At 35.4% G+C, this 21,329-nt stretch overlaps 1 protein-coding gene across 4 annotated transcripts in view; it reads right to left on the bottom strand.

Moving 5' to 3' along the window:
* Window positions 1-9,447: 9,447 nt before the first annotated feature.
* Window positions 9,448-21,329, bottom strand: part of LOC111047734 — a 41,746-nt gene continuing 29,864 nt past the window's right edge. For all 4 annotated transcript variants that reach the window (XM_039428465.1, XM_039428464.1, XM_039428463.1 and 1 more), the window contains exons 3-6: window positions 13,884-14,088; window positions 12,486-12,635; window positions 12,174-12,348; window positions 9,448-9,786 (exon numbers count right to left, since the gene is read on the bottom strand). In XM_039428465.1, the coding sequence (XP_039284399.1) occupies window positions 9,500-9,786; window positions 12,174-12,348; window positions 12,486-12,635; window positions 13,884-14,088 (817 nt within the window). In that variant the 3' untranslated portion in view covers window positions 9,448-9,499. The remainder of the gene's footprint in view (window positions 9,787-12,173; window positions 12,349-12,485; window positions 12,636-13,883; window positions 14,089-21,329) is intronic.

Below are 21,329 nucleotides of genomic sequence, written 5' to 3'. Positions count from 1 at the left end.
TTACAGTATTTTCATTCATTCTAACCAACCTATCTTTTGCTCCCTGTGTGTTGGGGGAGCTTTGAGTCGAACATCGTACTCAAGAATGTGTTGAAAACCAGAATTCACCCACAGTATCCCTGCTTGTCGTAGGAGGCGACTAAAAGGGACCCTAAGGCAACTCCAGAAGTTGCCTTGCCCTTAAACCCACGGGATCTGCCCCATCAGAGCAGTTTTGGAGGGGCAAAAAGAAAAACCTAAGATACCAGAGATGGGTGAAACTCCAGGCACAAATGCGGGTCAAGAGGCTGAGTCGAGGGTGACCAGGTGCCCTGGTCAATTGTTGATCCCTCCTTCAGCGGAAGGACCTACAAAAAAGCCAGGAGTGGAACTCACGTAGATCACGAGTTTGTGGGTGGAGAGGCCAAAACTCACCACTGTTCAAAGAAGGGCGGCCATTCAGGCAAAAATTCTTGGGAGAGGTGAGGCTTTTGACCCTGCGAAGTCAAAGCCTCTCGGAGGGGCAAAAAGAAAAACCCAAGAGACTAGAGATGGGTGAAACACCAGGCACAAATGTGGGTCAAGAGGCTGAGTCAAAGGTGGCCGGGTGCCCTAGAGGAAACTTGGCCGCCCATCCTCAGCGGAAGGACCTTCAAAGAAGGCCAGGAGTGAAACTTACGTATTTCCCGAGGACTAATCAGTCTGAAGATACTGCCAAGCATATCACACTGGATTGCGACAAGCAACCAGGTGATTAATGGGATGTTAGTATAGGGAAAAACTCCTGGTTCTTGTAAAGGACACAGGTATTGGTTTGCCTTACTAACATACTACTTGGGAACACAATAAGCTTCGGTTGACATGTGGGGTTCTTTGAACCTTTGGATCCTTGAATCCGTCCCTTCAAAAACAATAAACCTATCTTTTTGCCGTGAAGGTATTTGGTATAACAGTAAAGATGCTATTCCTTAGCGGCGTCTCGAAACGCGTGGTTAGAGCCGTTATGATTATAGTCCATGCAAAATTACTTTTTACTTGGAGGAATTTGCGGTGCAGAGAAATGGAGGGAGATCAGCCAATTACAGTGATGGATACTCATAGGTTGAAGCGCAGTTGCCAATTTTTCGATTAGACTCAGTCGACTCAGTGCTTTCAGAGAGGAAACATCGTAAGTTTAACATGAGCGCTTGAATACTCATTAGAAATTAGAGAACGCTGGCCGGTTCAGAACGGAAACATCGCCGCCGCTGTATCCCTACCTATGTATACTTTCTCTGCTGCGCATGTCCCTCCAAGTCAAAAGTAATTTTGTATGGACTTTGAAGCACATAACCTATAAATTCATTAGATTCGATGATTCACAAGGTATGAATCGTAGAAGCAATATAGTAGCCAACAAATCTAATTTATCTGTCGCCATGATGTTCATACATGAAAATCCAATGTGTCATCGAATCTTATGAATTTATAAGTTATGTACTCTAGCCGTGAAGGCTCTAACCACGTGTCTCGAAACGTCTGCTTATAGCCGCGCGTCTCGAGATGCTGCTTAGAAATTGCACCTTAGGATGATTCAAGTGAGACCTACTATGCTAATACTGAGTGCCTACTCAACTAATTATATGTTTCCCATATTTATATTATTATTACAGATACAACTAAATTAAGTACAAAATCATAATTCGTAGGCAATCAAATTACAGTAATGAATGTAGTTTCTGATTATTTTATCATTTCATCTACTAAAAATGATGAGTTATCCCAATCTATGACAACATGACTTGTAATATTTTATTTATAAATTGAGTATTTATTTATAAATTTTATTGAGTGATTGAGTCAAAGTAGAATAAACCTTCCTAAACGTTCTGATATCGTAAAATTGTGTCGGACCCTCTTTTTAGTGGATCCCCATCGTTAGACATTAAGGTCATAAATGAATGAATCAATCAATATCATAATGGTAATAGTTCATTGAATTGAAAAAAAAACTCTTTGAAGTGGAAAATCTCTTACGTTTGTAACGATCGTTTCGACCTGGTGTGGGTATTCAGACACAGTCAGCTCGAAACGATCGTCACTACAAAAGTAAGGGATTTTTCCACCTCATTTTTTTAAATTCAATGTTGAATTATTCAACAATTAATTATTAATAGTGGAAAAGAATGGATACACAACTCGGTAATAGTTCAGGTACAAATATTCCAAAGTCTATAGAGCTTTTCATTTTTAGAAAGAATTATAAAAATGATAAATCAATAACTATTAAAAGATATGTTTGATAATCTGGAAACAAATATAGAATAATCGAAAATGTTCTCGAATATTGTAATATATTTTCGTAAATAATATTCAATTCATATATTTTTATTCAACAAAAAATGTACATTATTACGTAACGTCATCTAATAATAAAAGAACAAAACACACAAAACCAGTCAATAAAAAATTCAACTCAATCAAATCTGAAAAATTTCTTGAAATGAATAAAAGGACAATCCTATCAGATAATTCTTCAGCTTAGCTCTAAAAATCGTCAACTCCTCTATGGACTTTAAATTTCGGGGCAGCATGTTAAAAAATATTATTCTCCCATGAAAGTTGTCATTTTGACAAATTCTAAATTATGTATTTGTACGATTCTTCCTGATCTAGTATTATATGCATGTGAAATACTACTTCTCTGTTTCAAATCAGTGAATTTTTGAAGTACATTATGACGTCAAAAATATATTGTCCATAGACTGTCAATATGCCTAGCTGATAGAAAATTTGTTTCACAGAGTCCCTCCTTTTAATATTCATGATTATTGTCAGTGCTCTTTTCTGCTGAATTAATATTTTGTCCAAGTTTCTTTTCGATGTGCATCCATAGATACACAGGCCGTAAGCTATATTGGAATGAACTAATGCGTAGTAAATTGCTTTCAGAGCATTTAGCCCACACCAATTGGTCATACGCCTAAGAGCATACAGGCCTGGTAATATAATGTTTGGACTTGAAACACCTCTGCTCTGCCTAGTTGAGAAAATAGAATACATTTTTTATTAGTAAATTCACATGTACAGACTTGGTATCATTAGTTTAATTAGCCAATGATTTGTCCATGTGTTTACTTCATTAAGCTCTTTGTAGCTTTTCTGTAGATTCCTCAATATCTTCTGCGACTGAGAATAGCAGTATCATCTGCAAATGTAGCTATAGTGACTCCTGCTGGCTTTGGAATGTCACTAGTGTACAGTGTATACAAAACTGGTCCTAGCACACTTCCTTGGGGTACACCAGCTTTAATTTGCCTTAGTGTAGAATATTCATCATCCAGCTTCACTCTGAAATATCTCTCGTCCAGGTAAGACTTCAATAATTGGCTATATTATTGGAATTAAGTGTGTTACTTAATTAAGTGTGATAAGTGTGTTTACAGTCTAAATAGCGTGTTTGTCTTTTCGGTCTCAAAATTTTATAGTTTTTTCAAAGTTTGGAATTTTCTATTAATTGTATTGATTTGATTAATTTAGAAGTATTTTTTAATTTAAAATGATTTTTGTGTGTGTTTGAATTGTAAATTGAGTGTGTAATTGAAGAATGTTGGGTGACACATAACCTACCTACATTTGGACTGTTGTATAAATTAGAATTGGAACCGTTTTGGGCTTATAAGCCTGTGGTACATTTCTGTAAGTGTATAATTCTGAATGATTAAATATATGCTGCGGGTAGGACTTGTTCTAATTCATGGCACAAGCCTTCATGCCAAACCTTGTCGAAAGCTTGGGCAATATCTAAGAAGACAGTAGAACATACATTTTTCTCCTCAAGGCATCTTTCTATTACATCTGTTAGTCTGTGTACTTGATCAATGTTGAATGTTTACTACGGAATCCAAACTGGTGAGAAGGTATAAGTTGTTTATCCTGTAGAATTGGTTTTAATCTTGCCAACAGTAATCTTTCAAAAAGTTTTGATAGTACCGGTAAGAGTGATATTGGTCTATAAGAGGTTACTTCATTTAGTGACTTTCCGGGCTTAGGTAGCATTATAACTTCGGCTACTTTCCATAACTTGGCACGTACTTTAAACGGAAAGCTGCATTGAAAATATGACTCAATTTCACAATTGCTTTTCTAGGAGATGTTGAAGTATTTCTCCTGTTATGAGGTCATATCCGGGTGATCTTCTTTGCCATATTATTATTTATTTTTTAACTTCTCTGGCGATGTTGGAGGGATATTATCCAAAAGTCTTGGCTGTATGATTAATTTATTCCATCATTGAGCACTCTATCATCATGAGGAGTAAATGTTTTCTCAAGATGGTTTGCAAACAAAACCACTTTTTCCTTACTGCTGTGAGCCCATGTTCCATCTTCTTTTCTTATTGGTGCCACTTGTTCCACTGGTCTCTTTATTTCTTTGTCGCTCTCCATAGTGAGTAGTTGGTACTGGCCTCATTACTTAGTTCCTCCATGTAAGTGTTATCTCTTGCTGTTTTATTTCATGTATTGCTCTCTCAAGTTCTGTGTAATTCTATTCAGTTCTATTTTACTTCTTGGATCTCTTGTCGTTTGCCAGATTCTTCTAGTTCTTCTTCTTTCTGCTATCAGCTCTCTTACTACTTGGGGGTAGCAATCACCTTTAATTTTACTCTGAAGTGGGGGAGTGTTTTCTCATGCAGATTGTTGAATGTTCGTTACTAACTCTTGTACTTCATTTTCCAGCTCTTCAGTCGTTTGTAGAGATGTGTCTAAATCAATTTTATTTTCTATCATGTGCTTTAATGATTCTATGTCTGTATATTTATTTATTAGTTGTAGTGCTCCGGGTTTTTTTCACAGCAGAGCTATGGATTGTAAGGACAATTGGTGAATGATCGGAGTTGAGATCAAATTCTTCCTCAACCTCTATAGTGTTGGGTGATATGTACTTTGTGATGAAGAAGTCTAACAGGTCTGGGATCTTAGCTCTATCTGTTGGCCTGTAAGTTGGCTTCCTTGTCGAATGTACTTCGCAGTTGTATTCATCAACGGCCAGTTGTAACTCCTTTCCTTTGGTTGTGGTTAGTCTCAAGCCCCATCTAGTATTCTTCGAGTTGAAGTCTTCACCGATGATGAATTTTCCCGTGAAATTTCTTAAAAAATCACTGTAATCTGGTTTCTTTAAGCTGAATCGAGGAGGGCAGTAGACAGCTGCGATCGTTATCATTCCACTCGAATGGCATGTAAGTTTCACTTTTACAGAAATCGACTGTAACTCTTGCAATTCTTGCTTTTCTTATACTCATGATGAATTAATTCTTCTTTAACCATCACCGCACTTCCTCCACGAGCACTTTTCTGGGGATGTACTGCATGATATATTTTGTAACCTCTCATTTTTAAATATGATTGCTTTGTGAAATGTGTTTCTGAAATTAGGCAAACATCAATTTTTGTTCAATTAGAATTGCCAATAGATCATCTTTATGCTGTAATAGACCGTTGGCGTTCCATGTCATTATTCTAAATCTACCTTCCAAATTTTTTGTAAGTGCTTTCTTTCACTGTTTTTCTAGTCTAGAAAGAATTCTTTTATTGAATTGCTCCTGCCTAACTAGCTTTTCAAGAATTAATTGGAGTTGAGAGGCTATATTCAATCCTAAATCTTCACCTAAGCTCTGGGATATAAGTTGGGTTTTCTCATTCATTTTGTTAACTGGGACTTGTTTTACTCTATCCGAATAAGACTGATTCTCAATAACTCTAGCATCTTTCAATACCCTTTGAGACACAGTGTTTTATTTCCCTCGTGGTTTTTGGTTGTTTCTTCTTATTCCGAAGTGCTTGCAGTTCTTGTGCCACTAGACACCCTCTATAATTAGCTGGATGTTCCATTCCACAATTGTAGCACTTTGCTTTTTCTTCTTTTGGCTTTGTACAGCTGGTGGTAAGGTGGGGACCGGCACATTTCACACACCTGGGATCTTTCCTACAATATTTTTTAGTATGCCCCCAGCTTGGCAATTTTTGCATTGGGGTAGGAATTTCGGCTTCTTAATGGCACAACCTCATTTTCATGCCCATGATTGCATGGATTTCATAAATTTTATTATATATTCTCTGAATTATCAAAAGTGAGCATAAAAATTGGAAGTGGTTCTTAGTCTTCCACTGCAGTATGTTTACAACATCCAGAATTTTAAATCCTTTCTCTTGAAGTTCTTCCTTTATATCACCTGGATCGCAAGTGCTATGCAATTTCTTAACAATTACTCTAATAGGTCTAGTGTTTGTTTTCAAACGAAGACCAATTCATATTTTCTTCGTTCAGCACTGCCGTAGCTAATCTGTAAATCTCCTCTGTTAACATTGAGTTTTAGACTATCATTATTCAGTAAAGTCACCTTGTAAGAATTTTTCTCCATTTTTTTATTTAGAATCTTATAAATAACTTGGTAATTTTGAACATTGTATAATATGATGGGTGGTGGTTTCAAAATTTATTTGACTGTTGATTGTTGGGGGAGCTTTGAGTCGAACATCGTACTCAAGAATGTGTTGAAAACCAGAATTCACCCACAGTATCCCTGCTTGTCGTAGGAGGCGACTAAAAGGGACCCTAAGGCAACTCCAGAAGTTGCCTTGCCCTTAAACCACGGGATCTGCCCCATCAGAGCTGTTTTGGAGGGGCAAAAAGAAAAACCTAAGATACCAGAGATGGGTGAAACTCCAGGCACAAATGCGGGTCAAGAGGCTGAGTCGAGGGTGACCGGTGCCCTGGTCAATTGTTGATCCCTCCTTCAGCGGAAGGACCTACAAAAAAGCCAGGAGTGGAACTCACGTAGATCACGAGTTTGTGGGTGGAGAGGCCAAAACTCACCACTGTTCAAAGAAGGGCGGCCATTCAGGCAAAAATTCTTGGGAGAGGTGAGGCTTTTGACCCTGCGAAGTCAAAGCCTCTCGGAGGGGCAAAAAGAAAAACCCAAGAGACTAGAGATGGGTGAAACACCAGGCACAAATGTGGGTCAAGAGGCTGAGTCAAAGGTGGCCGGGTGCCCTAGAGGAAACTTGGCCGCCCATCCTCAGCGGAAGGACCTTCAAAGAAGGCCAGGAGTGAAACTTACGTATTTCCCGAGGACTAATCAGTCTGAAGATACTGCCAAGCATATCACACTGGATTGCGACAAGCAACCAGGTGATTAATGGGATGTTAGTATAGGGAAAAACTCCTGGTTCTTGTAAAGGACACAGGTATTGGTTTGCCTTACTAACATACTACTTGGGAACACAATAAGCTTCGGTTGACATGTGGGGTTCTTTGAACCTTTGGATCCTTGAATCCGTCCTTCAAAAACAATAAACCTATCTTTTTGCCGTGAAGGTATTTGGTATAACAGTAAAGATGCTATTCCTTAGCGGCGTCTCGAAACGCGTGGTTAGAGCCGTTATGATTATAGTCCATGCAAAATTACTTTTTACTTGGAGGAATTGCGGTGCAGAGAAATGGAGGGAGATCAGCCAATTACAGTGATGGATACTCATAGGTTGAAGCGCAGTTGCCAATTTTTCGATTAGACTCAGTCGACTCAGTGCTTTCAGAGAGGAAACATCGTAAGTTTAACATGAGCGCTTGAATACTCATTAGAAATTAGAGAATGCTGGCCGGTTCAGAACGGAAACATCGCCGCCGCTGTATCCCTACCTATGTATACTTCTCTGCTGCGCATGTCCCTCAAGTCAAAAGTAATTTTGTATGGACTTTGAAGCACATAACCTATAAATTCATTAGATTCGATGATTCACAAGGTATGAATCGTAGAAGCAATATAGTAGCCAACAAATCTAATTTATCTGTCGCCATGATGTTCATACATGAAAATCCAATGTGTCATCGAATCTTATGAATTTATAAGTTATGTGCTCTAGCCGTGAAGGCTCTAACCACGTGTCTCGAAACGTCTGCTTATAGCCGCGCGTCTCGAGATGCTGCTTAGAAATTGCACCTTAGGATGATTCAAGTGAGACCTACTATGCTAATACTGAGTGCCTACTCAACTAATTATATGTTTCCCATATTTATATTATTATTACAGATACAACTAAATTAAGTACAAAATCATAATTCGTAGGCAATCAAATTACAGTAATGAATGTAGTTTCTGATTATTTTATCATTTCATCTACTAAAAATGATGAGTTTCCCCAATCTATGACAACATGAATTGTAATATTTTATTTATAAATTGAGTGATTGAGTCAAAGTAGAATAAACCTTCCTAAACGTTCTGATATCGTAAAATTGTGTCGGACCCTCTTTTTAGTGGATCCCCATCGTTAGACATTAGGGTCATCAATGAATGAATCAATCAATATCATAATGGTAATAGTTCATTGAATTGAAAAAAAACTCTTTGAAGTGGAAAATCTCTTACGTTTGTAACGATCGTTTCGACCTGGTGTGGGTATTCAGACACAGTCAGCTCGAAACGATCGTCACTACAAAAGTAAGTGATTTTTCCACCTCATTTTTTTAAATTCAATGTTGAATAATTCAACAATTAATTATTAATAGTGGAAAAGAATGGATACACAACTCGGTAATAGTTCAGGTACAAATATTCCAAAGTCTATAGAGCTTTTCATTCTAAGACAGAATTATAAAAATGATAAATCAATAACTATTAGAAGATATGTTTGATAATCTGGAAACAAATATAGAATAATCGAAAATGTTCTCAAATATTGTAATATATTTTCGTAAATAATATTCAATTCATATATTTTTATTCAAGAAAAAATGTACATTATTACATAACGTCATATAATAATAAAAGAACAAAACACACAAAAACAGTCAATAAAAAATTCAACTCAATCAAATCTGAAAAATTTCTTGAAATGAATATAAGGACAATCCTATCTTCAGCTTAGCTCTAAAAATCGTCAACTCCTCTATGGACTTTAAATTTCGGGGCAGCGTGTTGAAAAATATTTATCTCCCATGAAAGTTGTCATTTTGACAAATTCTAAATTATGTATTTGTACGATTCTTCCTGATCTAGTATTATATGCATGTGAAATACTACTTCTCTGTTTCAAATCAGTGAATTTTTGAAGTACATTATGACGTCAAAAATATATTGTCCATAGACTGTCAATATGCCTAGCTGATGGAAAATTTGTTACACAGAGTCCCTCCTTTTAATATTCATGATTATTGTCAGTGCTCTTTTCTGCTGAATTAATATTTTGTCCAAGTTTCTTTTCGATGTGCATCCATAGATACACAGGCCGTAAGCTATATTGGAATGAACTAATGCGTAGTAAATTGCTTTCAGAGCATTTAGCCCACACCAATTGGTCATACGCCTAAGAGCATACAGGCCTGGTAATATAATGTTTGGACTTGAAACACCTCTGCTCTGCCTAGTTGAGAAAATAAAATACATTTTTTATTAATAAAAAAGTTATTGGATGAAATAAGACAAATCACTATAAAGATACACAATATTTTATTTACAAATCGAGAGCAGACTAGAGTCAATTCAATCTTTGGCTGGTTTCACCTTCATAGATTTATTATTAAGCAGTAATTCTCTACACGCCAAAGTAAGCAATAATGACTGGCACATATCTTCTCGCAAAGGTTTACCTAGTGAGAAATAGAAGTTGCGCAGAATCGAACTTATTTCAAACCTTGTGCATACGTCCGGAAATTCGCCATCAAACATTTTTTGTACCAACTGTTGGGATGAAACTCGTTCATTGCCAATAAGCTTACTGAACAGGCGGGTAGCCAGCAGGCTGCGCATGAAGAATACATCATTATTCCCTGTGAAATATGACACAAATTACTTTATAATATTATTTAATCATTTATACACAGTGAGCATAAATTACTGAACACATTTCATAGGTGAATAAAAAAATAACGAATAAATGTAGGTACTTACATAGATATTGATTTATTGAAAGTCAAATGGTTTATAAAACATGACAAGTTCGGCAAAATTCTACGTGAGCACTTCTCGTTGCACATAAAATATCTAAGGAAGAAGCCATTAGAACTGGTCTAGTGCTGATTCAAGTGTCTTGTGTCCAGTGGAAAGCAGAGCAGTGGAAATGAGTGAAACCCACCTGTTCAGTACAGTCATAATCAGTGTACTAATAATATTAGATTTCGAATAGGAGACCCTATGGAGGATTCTCTTGTATGAAGTATTTATTAGTATTATAGGACAGAAAAAAGTTGCTCATTAGTCCCTAGACTAGATATAGTCCAGTCACTATATACATTGGTGCATGCAATTTATATTGTAGTTCTGATTTTCTAATATATTATTTGGGTACATAAGAGAAGTCCAGAACAAATTTCTTCATGCAGAATTTCCTTGTGCTAGATACAGAGTGGCCCAAAAACCTCGTATTTTCGGCTCATTTTCCAGTTTTCAGCTATTTCTGCCAAATCTCGTAATCAGACAGAAAAATTTGCTCTCGTAGATGCATGATTTTGGACCGCCTTGACGAGCCGAGAAGAATGAAGTGTAGTACGATGAAATCTGAGCATTGTTTCAGAAGTTATAAGTGTTTGAAATTTTGATCCTTGAGGTGTCCTTAAGCGCGCCTCTCTACTAGGAAATACTGGAATGGAGTGCATCTAACGGGTGATTCTCATAAAACATAATCTCATGAACTTATGTCATTGTGCGAAATATCAATGTGAAGACTATGTAGTTGGTGATGAAGGTTGAAGCTGAAAATTATGTGTTTTTCACAATACAAGGAGCATTGTTGTCAGGTATACCTGGAAATCTATATGATATGGAACGCTCTACCTGATCTCGGATTGTGAAGCACAAAAATACGCCCAGAGGGATTTTGAATTATACATCTAAATGGTAGCAATCGGAAGATATTGTTGATCGAAATCTAAAATTCATCAATATTGATTTTTTCTTAAAATTTCACTCATTTTAAAAAAAATCATTACTCAGTACTCATTGGAGATAGAGCGTTCCGAATGATCTCATTTTATTCAGAATTTCATATTCTAGAAAAAAGGCGAGAGCAAATTTTTCTGTCCGATTACGAGATTTGGCAGAAATAGCTGAAAACTGGAAAATGAGCCGAAAATACGAGGTTTTTGGACCACCCTGTATCCAGCACAAGGAAATTCTGCATGAAGAAATTAGTTCTGGACTTCTCTTATGTACCCAAATAATATATTAAAAAATCAGAACTACAATGTAAATTGCAAGCACACCCCCTTTCTTATTTCTATATTGACTGGACTAATAGCAATCTATCGTTGAATAAAAAAATAAAATATCTAGACGATATTCAATTTTACGCCATACATTTTTGATCTGTAGATCTTTGATCTACATTTTTGATTACTGCTTTAATTATTCGTTTTAGTTCATCAATATTACTCAACTTCCTTACATAGAACTTATTTTTCACGGCTCTAAACGAAACCTTCTTTGAACAGTTATAATCGATTATCTGCTTTCGTGAAACCACAGAACGCACATAGCTTTCTCCTGACACTTTGTCACCACACACCATTCAGCCGACCGTGTCCCCCCCACCATTGATTTCTATGAAGGTCATCACAAACTATAGAAGCTACACCAATGTTCGCCACAAAAATAGGCGCGCTACTATTTTTTTATTCATCTATGAAATGTGTTCAATAATTTATGCTCACTCTGTATTATTGCATTTATTTGATTAAGCATTACAACATAAATATATAGATAGAGAAACGAAGAAACTAGTGATGTCCCTAAACATATTTCATTTCTGAATTTTGTAAAATTAAACCTGTTCACATTAAGGTTGTGTCCTTATCATATAAATCACATCATATCATCACATCACAATTTATAAATAATAATGTTCCAATTATTCACTATGATAAAAGTTATAATAATACTTGGCATTATTTAAAAATATAATATGCACTGACTCTGAATAAATACTATTTAGGTGTTTCACTCTCTTAGACAGCTGCAGTCATTAGACAGCAATAATAAATTACTCAAAAATCTTATTCCAACAACAATCATTATCTAAAATCATTTGTTTACAAAACATAACAAAATAATAAATAAATATCTTTATTGACATAAAAACGCCAGAGATGCAGAGTGACTGCCAAGGCAGATGTCTCGTCATATTTTAGATCTCGTCATACTTTCTTTCGGTACAACTTACCAAACAAAGTTACATTTGAACCTTTGTTAAAGTTCAATATAGTTGTCAATATGGCAGTTATTTGAGCATCTCTCACATGGTTTCTGAGGCTCATTTGTGGACTCAGAATGGACCAATTGTTACTTTCCAGTACATAGATGTCGCCAGGCGGTATTTCATGGATGAAACTAGTAACCTGAAAATAAAAAATATGTACAGTTCTATTACATTATTTTGAAAAAAAATGTCAAGAGAAAGAATGTGATTTGAAAATAATTTATTTGATTCTTTTATTTATAGGGTTTTCAAATGGAAATAATTTATTTCACTTACATAATCGTGAATATTTAATAAAGTTTTAATGTCTTGAGCAGCGGGCAGCTCCACCATATGCCAATTCGTAACTCTATCCTCCGGACAGTCGAGTTTCGTCCAACTCACACATGCAGACCCCACATCTACTCCAACCATTGTTCTGATCATCTGAAATATGCAAATCCAATCGCAAAATAATTGAGTTGACCGGTATCATAATTTAATGGGTAGATATATCAACTTACCCTTTATTAAATGAATGAATCAAGAAGCCAGACCAATTGATTAAAAAAAATCAAACTAAAATTTAGTAATTTACTGTTTTGGGGTTATCCTGTTTATTCTCTCTAAAGCTGCGTACACATAAACGCGCCTCCAACGCGCACCGAGCACGCTCCGCCCTCGTTCCTCCATCGAACCACAGTCGCTCCGCCCCCGAACCCATCATGAACGTTACGGAAGATGTTAGCTCTTCTCGCGTTCCCCGGTCGAACCACTCTTGCTCCCCGGTCGATCATCAATCGCTCTGCTGGAGTGAAGTTCGGTTGCGGAGCAGAGCGAAAGTCTGTACGCACCTTTAGGGCCGTTTGCACAGTCAAGGCTTAAGGTGCGTACAGACTTTCGCTCTGCTCCGCAACCGAACGTCACTCCAGCAGAGCGATTGATGGTCGACCGGGGAGCAACAGTGGTTCGACCGGGGTACGCGAGAAGATCTAACATCTTCCGTAACGTTCATGATGGGTGCGTGGGAGGAGCGACTGTGGTTCGATGGAAGAACGAGGGCGGTACGAGGGCGGAGCGTGCTCGGTGCGGGTTGGAAGCGCGTATATGTGTACGCAGCTATAAACTCGATTTAATCAGCTGGTGGCTTAAACTCAAAATGAAACACATTATAACAAACCAGACTTGATACAGATTTAATCCAGTTTTAAAATGAAATTTAGTTTAAACTGTCACTGTGCAAACGGCCCTTAATCATTAACTTGATTAGGCTTACGTTTTTGTAAATAAATAAATGAATAACAAACTCCTTTTAAACATCTAATCCGAGATATATCAATAATAATAATTGATAACATCAATCAATTACGGTACCAATTTTTATCAAATGAAGAGATGACTAATATTATTATTGATAGCGTATTTAATATGAAATATTATATATTTGTGTTGTCAAAAAGGATAAAATATAAATCCTTTGCCCTTACGGCATCATAAGGTTTAGCATAACTTAAATAGTATATTACATATAAGTACCATTTGAATACATTCTAAATAATTTAATTTGAACGCGACACGACTTTTGATGCACTTGAATTATTTATTTTATCCTAAGTAATGAGAGATCCTCTATTTGGCATTGTTTGTAAAAATAATCAATTTTAATCATTTCAACTGATCTATAATTATAATTACCTCTTTTCTGTTTGAAGAAATTTCGGGCGTCAAGAAGTTTGTTCTGATTTTCACATTTGAAGACTTTATTATCTTTTTGCATATTTCGTTTACGGTTTTTTGTCCAATTCCTTGCAATTGGTATAATTGAGAAAATTCGGTAAAACTATTGTTCTCTTCAATGAATTTGTGAATCGTTTTCAAGTTCTTTTGGTTGATCTTGATACTGTGGAAGGAAATACGTATTAACACATGCTATGAACAATTTTAATAATTCTCGTACTTGAGACATTTTAAACATCGTCACAACAGCCGGCAGTCTCGCTTTGCTTGCTTTGACCCTATATTCAGGACTATATCTATACTTATAAAATTCTTATCTCACTGATCACGATTTCTGGAAAAATACTGGACGGTGGACGGATTGCAACAAAACTTGAAATATAGCTTCCTTATAAGTTCTAGGTGCTCACTAAGAAATCTTTTGGTGATATTTTAACTCTAAGGGTTGTTTTTAAGGGTTTAAAGCTTTAGCTTGTATATTCTTCTTATTCCAATTCTTCTTATCTCTCAATTATAATTGAAATGTCCATACCATATGTAAATATAGAACTATAAACTAGAGAGAGTACCTCTTCGAAACAGTTGTTAACTGGTAACCAAATTAATAATTTTGTCAGGTTGGCATTAAGTTGAGTTAACTTTGTTAGGTTGGCACCGAGTTGAAGATTAAAATGCATTTATCGCGGAAAAATTGATTGGGCACTGTTACTTCAATCAGAGCTATTCCTGATAATATTATATTATTATTTATTTTCTAATCACTTGATAATGGCATTATTTATAGCCGAAACATGTCGTGTTGAATAATTTTAAAAAGGGTAATCAGATTTATAAATATTAGAATAAATATTTTTATTTCTATTCCTGGGAGTATAGATAATTTTAATGTTTCATAAAACAAACTTTTATGACGGGAGTTCTATCAATTGATCCTATTCTATCAAGACTAATCTTGTTTGTATATCTAACAGAACAATTTCGAAGAAATTTTAATTATTCAGTATGATGAATGGAGGGTATTTTTAAAACTTCAGAAGTGTCCGTTGTGGAATCTGTGTGCAAAGAATAAGGAAATTCGGCCAGAATTTAACTTGACGGAAGAAAGGGGTTATTTATTAAAACGGCCAAATAGCTGTTGTTGCTTTTCCTAATGTAAAAATATCTTCCATAGAAGTAAGGCGCTTTTCCCATGAATCAATATTATTTCCAAACATTAGTTGTTTTACCAAAGAAAATAGAAGGTAGCTTTCGATAAAAATATTGGAAAATATGCATAACAGTTCGTTGATATTCACTTGAAACTGTCAGTATACCTCATTAATAGCATCAATGCTCCCCATTCAAATAATGCTGACACATTGATGTGAATCTGACTATAATTTGTTTACATTAGATCAGAAGGAGATAAGATGATAGCTACTGTTTCGATTTCAAAATAAATTATGATTGCCATTTTTACTTTCCTTGCCCTATTACCATAGGTAAGGAAAGTATTGCTTTCCAAAAAAATTAAGGTACCCTAATTTCAAGTTTTCTATACGTTTCAAGGTCCCCTGAGTCCAAAAACCTGATTTTTGGGTGTTGGTCTGTGTGTGTGTGTGTGTGTGTGTGTGTGTGTGTGTGTGTGTGTGTGTGTGTGTGTGTGTGTGTGTGTGTGTGTGTGTGTATGTGTGTGTATTTCTGTGAACACGATAACTCCATTCCTAATCAACCGATTGACTTCAAATTTTAAACTTAAGGTTTTTATACCATGAGGATATGACAATAAGAAATTCAATAAAATTGAATTCAAAATGGCGGATAATTACTAAAAAACATGTTTTTCACGGTTTTCTCGAAAACGGCTCTAACGATTTGCTTCAAATTTATACCATGGATAGCTATTTATAAGCCCTATCAACTGACATGAGTCTCATTTCTGGGAAAATTGCAGGAGCTCCGTAATATTCTCGTGAAAAATGGCGGATAATCACTAAAAAACCATGTTATTCACGGTTTTCTCGAAAACGGCTCTAACGATTTTCTTCAAATTCATACCATGGATATACTATTTATAAGCCCTATCAACTGACATGAGTCTCATTTCTGGGAAAATTGCAGGAGCTCCGTGATATTCTTGAGAAAAATGGCGGATAATTACTAAAAAAACCAAGTTTTTCACAATTTTCTCAAAATAACTTGACCGATTTTTTTCAAATTCATACTCTGTATAGTTATTTATCAGCTCTATCAACTGGCATGAGTCTCCTTACTGGGAAACTAATGGGGGGTCCACCCCATCCTTGAGAAATGGACTTTGTAGCCTCCTTCTCGTGCATGAAATAGGTAGGTACGGTAGCGCAGTTCATAAAAAGAACACGACTAAAAAAAATAATCGAATTTCACAATTTACACAATGGAAAAGTACTCTGAAAACAATTATATATACACATACACAAAAGTCTGATCGTAGTTTCAAATATGAGCAAGGAAAGTTGTGTGAGTGTACCACACCAGATTTTTGCTTTTTATGCCAGCAGTTATTAGTTTCGATTTCAATTATGTTTGACATTTTCGCTTTTTATACCCGTTGTTATTATTATGTGGAATAAGCTCTCATTAAATGAAATCATAATCATTGAAGTCAATTATACTAAGCGAACAATTTCTGTTCAAATATGTGTGATTGCGGATATGTATGTATGTCTGACGGATCTCGAAAACGTCTCTAACATTTTTTTATTAAATCAGGAATAGAGTAAGTTTGCGATAAAAAAAAATATTTTGGAACAGGTCTCAACTCTGGGAAAAATAGCTGAAGCTTTTTCAGAAAAGATTATTGGTCCCTCAAGTAGCAGCTGATCAAAAAAAGTTTCCATACTCTGTGAGAAAGTGTGAGCAAGTGAAATAGTATATTTCGCACCTAGGGCCGAAAATGAGACTTTTCCGGCTCGAAATCGGTTTTCAAGTCCGAGGCCGTAGGCCTCGGACTAGAAAAGATTGAGAGCCGGAAAAACATTTTTGCCCGTGGTGTGAACGCTATTTTTCGCCACACAGAAAAATAAACAATAAATAATTATATGAGAATAATTGTTTATTAAGCACTTCCAAAAGCAAAAGTGGGGTCATAGCTCTAGCAAATCTGAGGTAATCTGAATAACAGGAAATTGTCCAAGTATTTTTATATTTTATTCTGATTTGTCTAAATAACCTAAAAGATTATCTTCAATTATGTGGGAGGTTGAGTTTATACTTTTTTATTCTTTCAAATGATATTATTATATATTTTTTAATTATTGAATAATAAACTCAAATAATGAAAAGTTTTTTGATCAGCTGTTTTAGCACACTTGAAATTTAGCGGCCGGAAAGGGTACTCTTTCCGGCCTTAGCCGGAAAGAAACCTGTTCTGACGTCAGACGAGAGTCGTCTGCAAACAATGCCTTTCAGATCTACGTAGGGACTGGGAAACAGCTGCTTTCTGTGCAGTGTGGCGAAAAAGATTATAATAGATGTAGTTGAGTTACCAAATTCAGCGATCTTATTTTAAAACATTGCAGTATTCATGGAACATCTGGAAGAATAGGTACAGAAAGTGACCGAATGATAGCAAAATAAATTTAAAATCGATCTCTCCAAACATATGGTAGTTGAATTGATTGTTATTGTGAGGTGACAGAAATGCGACTAATTTCTTCAGCTTCTGTTGTATTGGATCCTCTATTGCTCTATGTTTCTACACAGCCATGGCCTTGAGAGAGCCAGTTGTCCTGTCTGTTAATTCCTAATCCGGACTAAATACCACGAGAACCAATCAGAGAAGCCTTCTACCATATTAAAAAAACCTCTGCTCTGATTAGTTCTCATGGAATTTAATCATGATTGAAATTGAACAGGCTTTTGAGCTACTGGACCTGATATTTTCATGTTTCAAAATCAGCTAAAAACTATATCGAAAAAACATAATATTCCATCAGCTGGTCCTATTTCCTTCCATCCTATACTATTAAACGAGCAATTTTTGTTTATATGTTTAGATGTTCAGATGTTTGGATGTTTTTATGTTTGTATTTCACAGATCTCGAAAACGGCTCTAACGATTCTCACGAAATTCAGAGCATAGTAGGTTTGTAATATAAAAAATCGATTGCACTAGGTCTCATCCGTGGGAAAACTCGCTGAAGGACATTGAAAGGTATTATTATTCATCCTTGGAAAAACAGCTGATAATAATTATTTCATCGTCTGTTGATGATGGAAGTGAGTGATCGAGTTCATGTGTGTCAAAAATATGACTCAGTCAATATGACTGTGTCAAAATTATGACTCAGCTGTTGAACTTTTGTAATCATTCAATCAGGTACTTAGTGCCGGTTGCAAAAAAGCCGGATCATTTTCAATCCTGATAAATTCCAGTAGATCCATCTTTTTGAAATGGTCTTCTCTGATTTGGTTCACGTGAAATTAATCAGGATTAAAATTCAACCGGCTTTTGTGCAACCGGGCCTTTGTGAGGGAAATTTTTGAATTCCTCTGGGAATTAATCTCAATTTACTGTGATTAGATAGAACATTTCTGTATGAACTATGAATGATATTATATTTTCTTCATTCGTAATAAATGTTTTATGCTTTTGTACTCTAGAGCGTAGCTCGGTCCCCGATATTGATGACATTACATGCCACAAGACAAACCTATTGATATTTATATTAATGAATAACGAGTAAATACTGAAGTTTTCAATTTAGATAGAAATTAAATTAAGTTACATGTTAATTTACATTCAAATTTCCATCCCTAAGCTTTTGGTTTCAAGCTAAGATTAAAGAAAGAAATCATATTCGCCATCGGTCATGCAACTTTTCCGAGAAGTTAAAAAATGCGCAATGGAAAAGAAATATGATTTTGTATGGATTCGGGACAGCAACGTTCTAGTGAAAAAGGATGAAGCGAGCAAGAGTGTGGTGGTGATAAAAAATGAAAGCGATATTTCAAAGCTGTAAGGTAATCATAAATCACTGGTAACTCAACCTTTTATTTCTATAAGTTTGTAATGGATATTTGTGATTTACTTGATGACTTAGAAAATATGAATAGTAATGAATCAATTAATCTATGTGATTTGAACGAAGTGAAAGTTTTTTTTGCAATGATTCGAATTTAAAACTTTTTCATTTAAATATTAGGAGTATAAGGAAAAATTTTGATGAATGGTGTATTTGTTGTCTGGTCTTGATGTCGCGTTTGATATTATAGTATTAACTGAGTCTTGGCTCACACACGATATAACTGGATTTGATATCTCTGGCTATAACAAAATCATAAAGCCAACAAAATTTAATAAATGTGATGGCATTGTAGTATACATAAAGAATGAACTTAATTATAATATTTTGGAAGTAGATATAGATTATGCCAATGTTTTGAATTTCAAATTAGTGTATGATGAATTGGAGTTTTATTGCACAGCTTTATATAGGTCACCAGAAACTGATGTAGCGTGTTTTGTGGATGCTCTAGAGATTTTCCTGAATGAGACAGCACATTTCGAAAATAGGTTAATTGTTGGTGACTCTAATATTGATATTCTTGATAAAAATTTGTCTCTTGTGGGTAATAGATTTTTGGATAATCTTCTTGAATATGGCTTTATAAATTATCTCTATGGCAGTACTAGATGTACTGTTTTAAGTGAATCGTGTATCGATCAGATCTTTTTGAAAAGTAAGCATTGTCTATTCAAATCAGCTATATATAATTGTGCAATCACAGATCACAATGCAGTGATGTGTTGTGTAGAACGTAAGAGCCGGTTGTCATATGGCAGAGATGTTGAATCTGATTTCCAGGATGTTCAGACTTTATTATTTAATGAAGATGTTTTTCAATCAAAAATTAAAACAGAAACATGGAACGATGTTCTTCAGGAGAACGATCCCAGACTAGCTTTCTCTTTGTTTTATGATAGACTTCGTTCATTATTTGACTCTGCAAAAACTGTTAGGAGAAGGATTAGTAATAATACAAAGAAAATCAAGCCTTGGGTGACTAATGGTATTCTTCGATGTATGAGGCGAAGAGACAAAATGTCTCTTAAGGTTCGTAAACAACCATTTAATGTACAGCTGATGGATTGTTTTAAATCATATAATCGAACACTGAAGTCGGCATTGCGAACTCTAAAGGAACAGTATTTCAAGAATAAATTAGTTGAATGTGGAAATAATCTAAGGGCTGTATGGAAGGTTGTGAATGAAGCAACAGATACCCCTTGTAAAACTAATTGTTCTATTAAAGAGTTGGTTACCAAGGATAATCGCATTTTAAAATCTTATCAAGTAAATGAAATAGCAGAGGAGCTTAATGAACATTTTGTGAGTGTTGGTAGAAGAATTTCTGAAAAAATTACTAAGGTAAAGGACAAGATTTTTAGGGAAAAAACTAATAGATTGTTTTGTAATTCGTTTTTCTTTTTTCCTGTCATAGCAGAGGAAATTGATATGTGTATTAAAAACTTGAAGAAAGGGGTAGCACCAGGATTTGATGGAATTTTTTCCAAATGTCTGAGTTCAAATTCTCGCATAATTTCAGTTCCTCTGGCTCATGTAATAAATTTATGCTTTTTGAATGGTGTTTTCCCCGACGAGTTGAAAAAGGCCACTGTTATTCCTTTGCATAAGAATGGTAGCAAAAGTGATCCAGGGAACTATCGCCCAATTCCTCTGCTTTCATGTTTGTCAAAGGTGATTGAGAAATGTGTTAAGACTTGTTTGGTCGAATTCTTGGAAAAATATGAAATTTTATCTAATTGCCAATTTGTTTTCGTAAGGGTGTAAGTACTTCTGATGCTGTATATAATGTTACTAAGAGAATTATTGAAACACTGGACAGGGAAGAAAAATGTATAGCTGTGTTTTTAGATCTCCAGAAGGCTTTTGATACAGTGGACCACAATATTTTATTTAGAAAGTTAGAAGGTATTGGAATTAGAAGTGTTGCTTTGGGTTTCTTCAAAAGCTATCTCAGTTGTAGATCACAGGTGGTTGGTGTTGATGGTATAATGAGCTCAGAATTAGAAATTGCGATGGGTGTGCCACAGGGAACAGTTCTGGGTCCAATATTATTTTTGATTTACATTAATGACTTACTCAAGATAGAGCTTGAGAGCTGTTCTTTGTTTTCTTTTGCTGACGACACTGTTGCTATTTTCTGTGCATCAAAATGGGAAGATGTTTTTTGTAGAGCTAATGAGGGTTTGAAAGTTATAAAAAACTGGTTAGATTTCAACTTAGTTAGTTTAAATATAGCAAAAACTACTGCAGTGTCATTTTCTTTGACCTCAGCAGGTCAGCCAGATAACCAGGGGAGTTTGGCTTTTCATGAAACTGGATGTGATGATAATAGTTGTCTATGTCCTATAATAAT

Source organism: Nilaparvata lugens, chromosome 5 (assembly GCF_014356525.2).
Source record: "Nilaparvata lugens isolate BPH chromosome 5, ASM1435652v1, whole genome shotgun sequence".
Taxonomy (NCBI): domain Eukaryota; kingdom Metazoa; phylum Arthropoda; class Insecta; order Hemiptera; family Delphacidae; genus Nilaparvata; species Nilaparvata lugens.
This window is presented reverse-complemented; position numbering and strand designations above follow the sequence as displayed.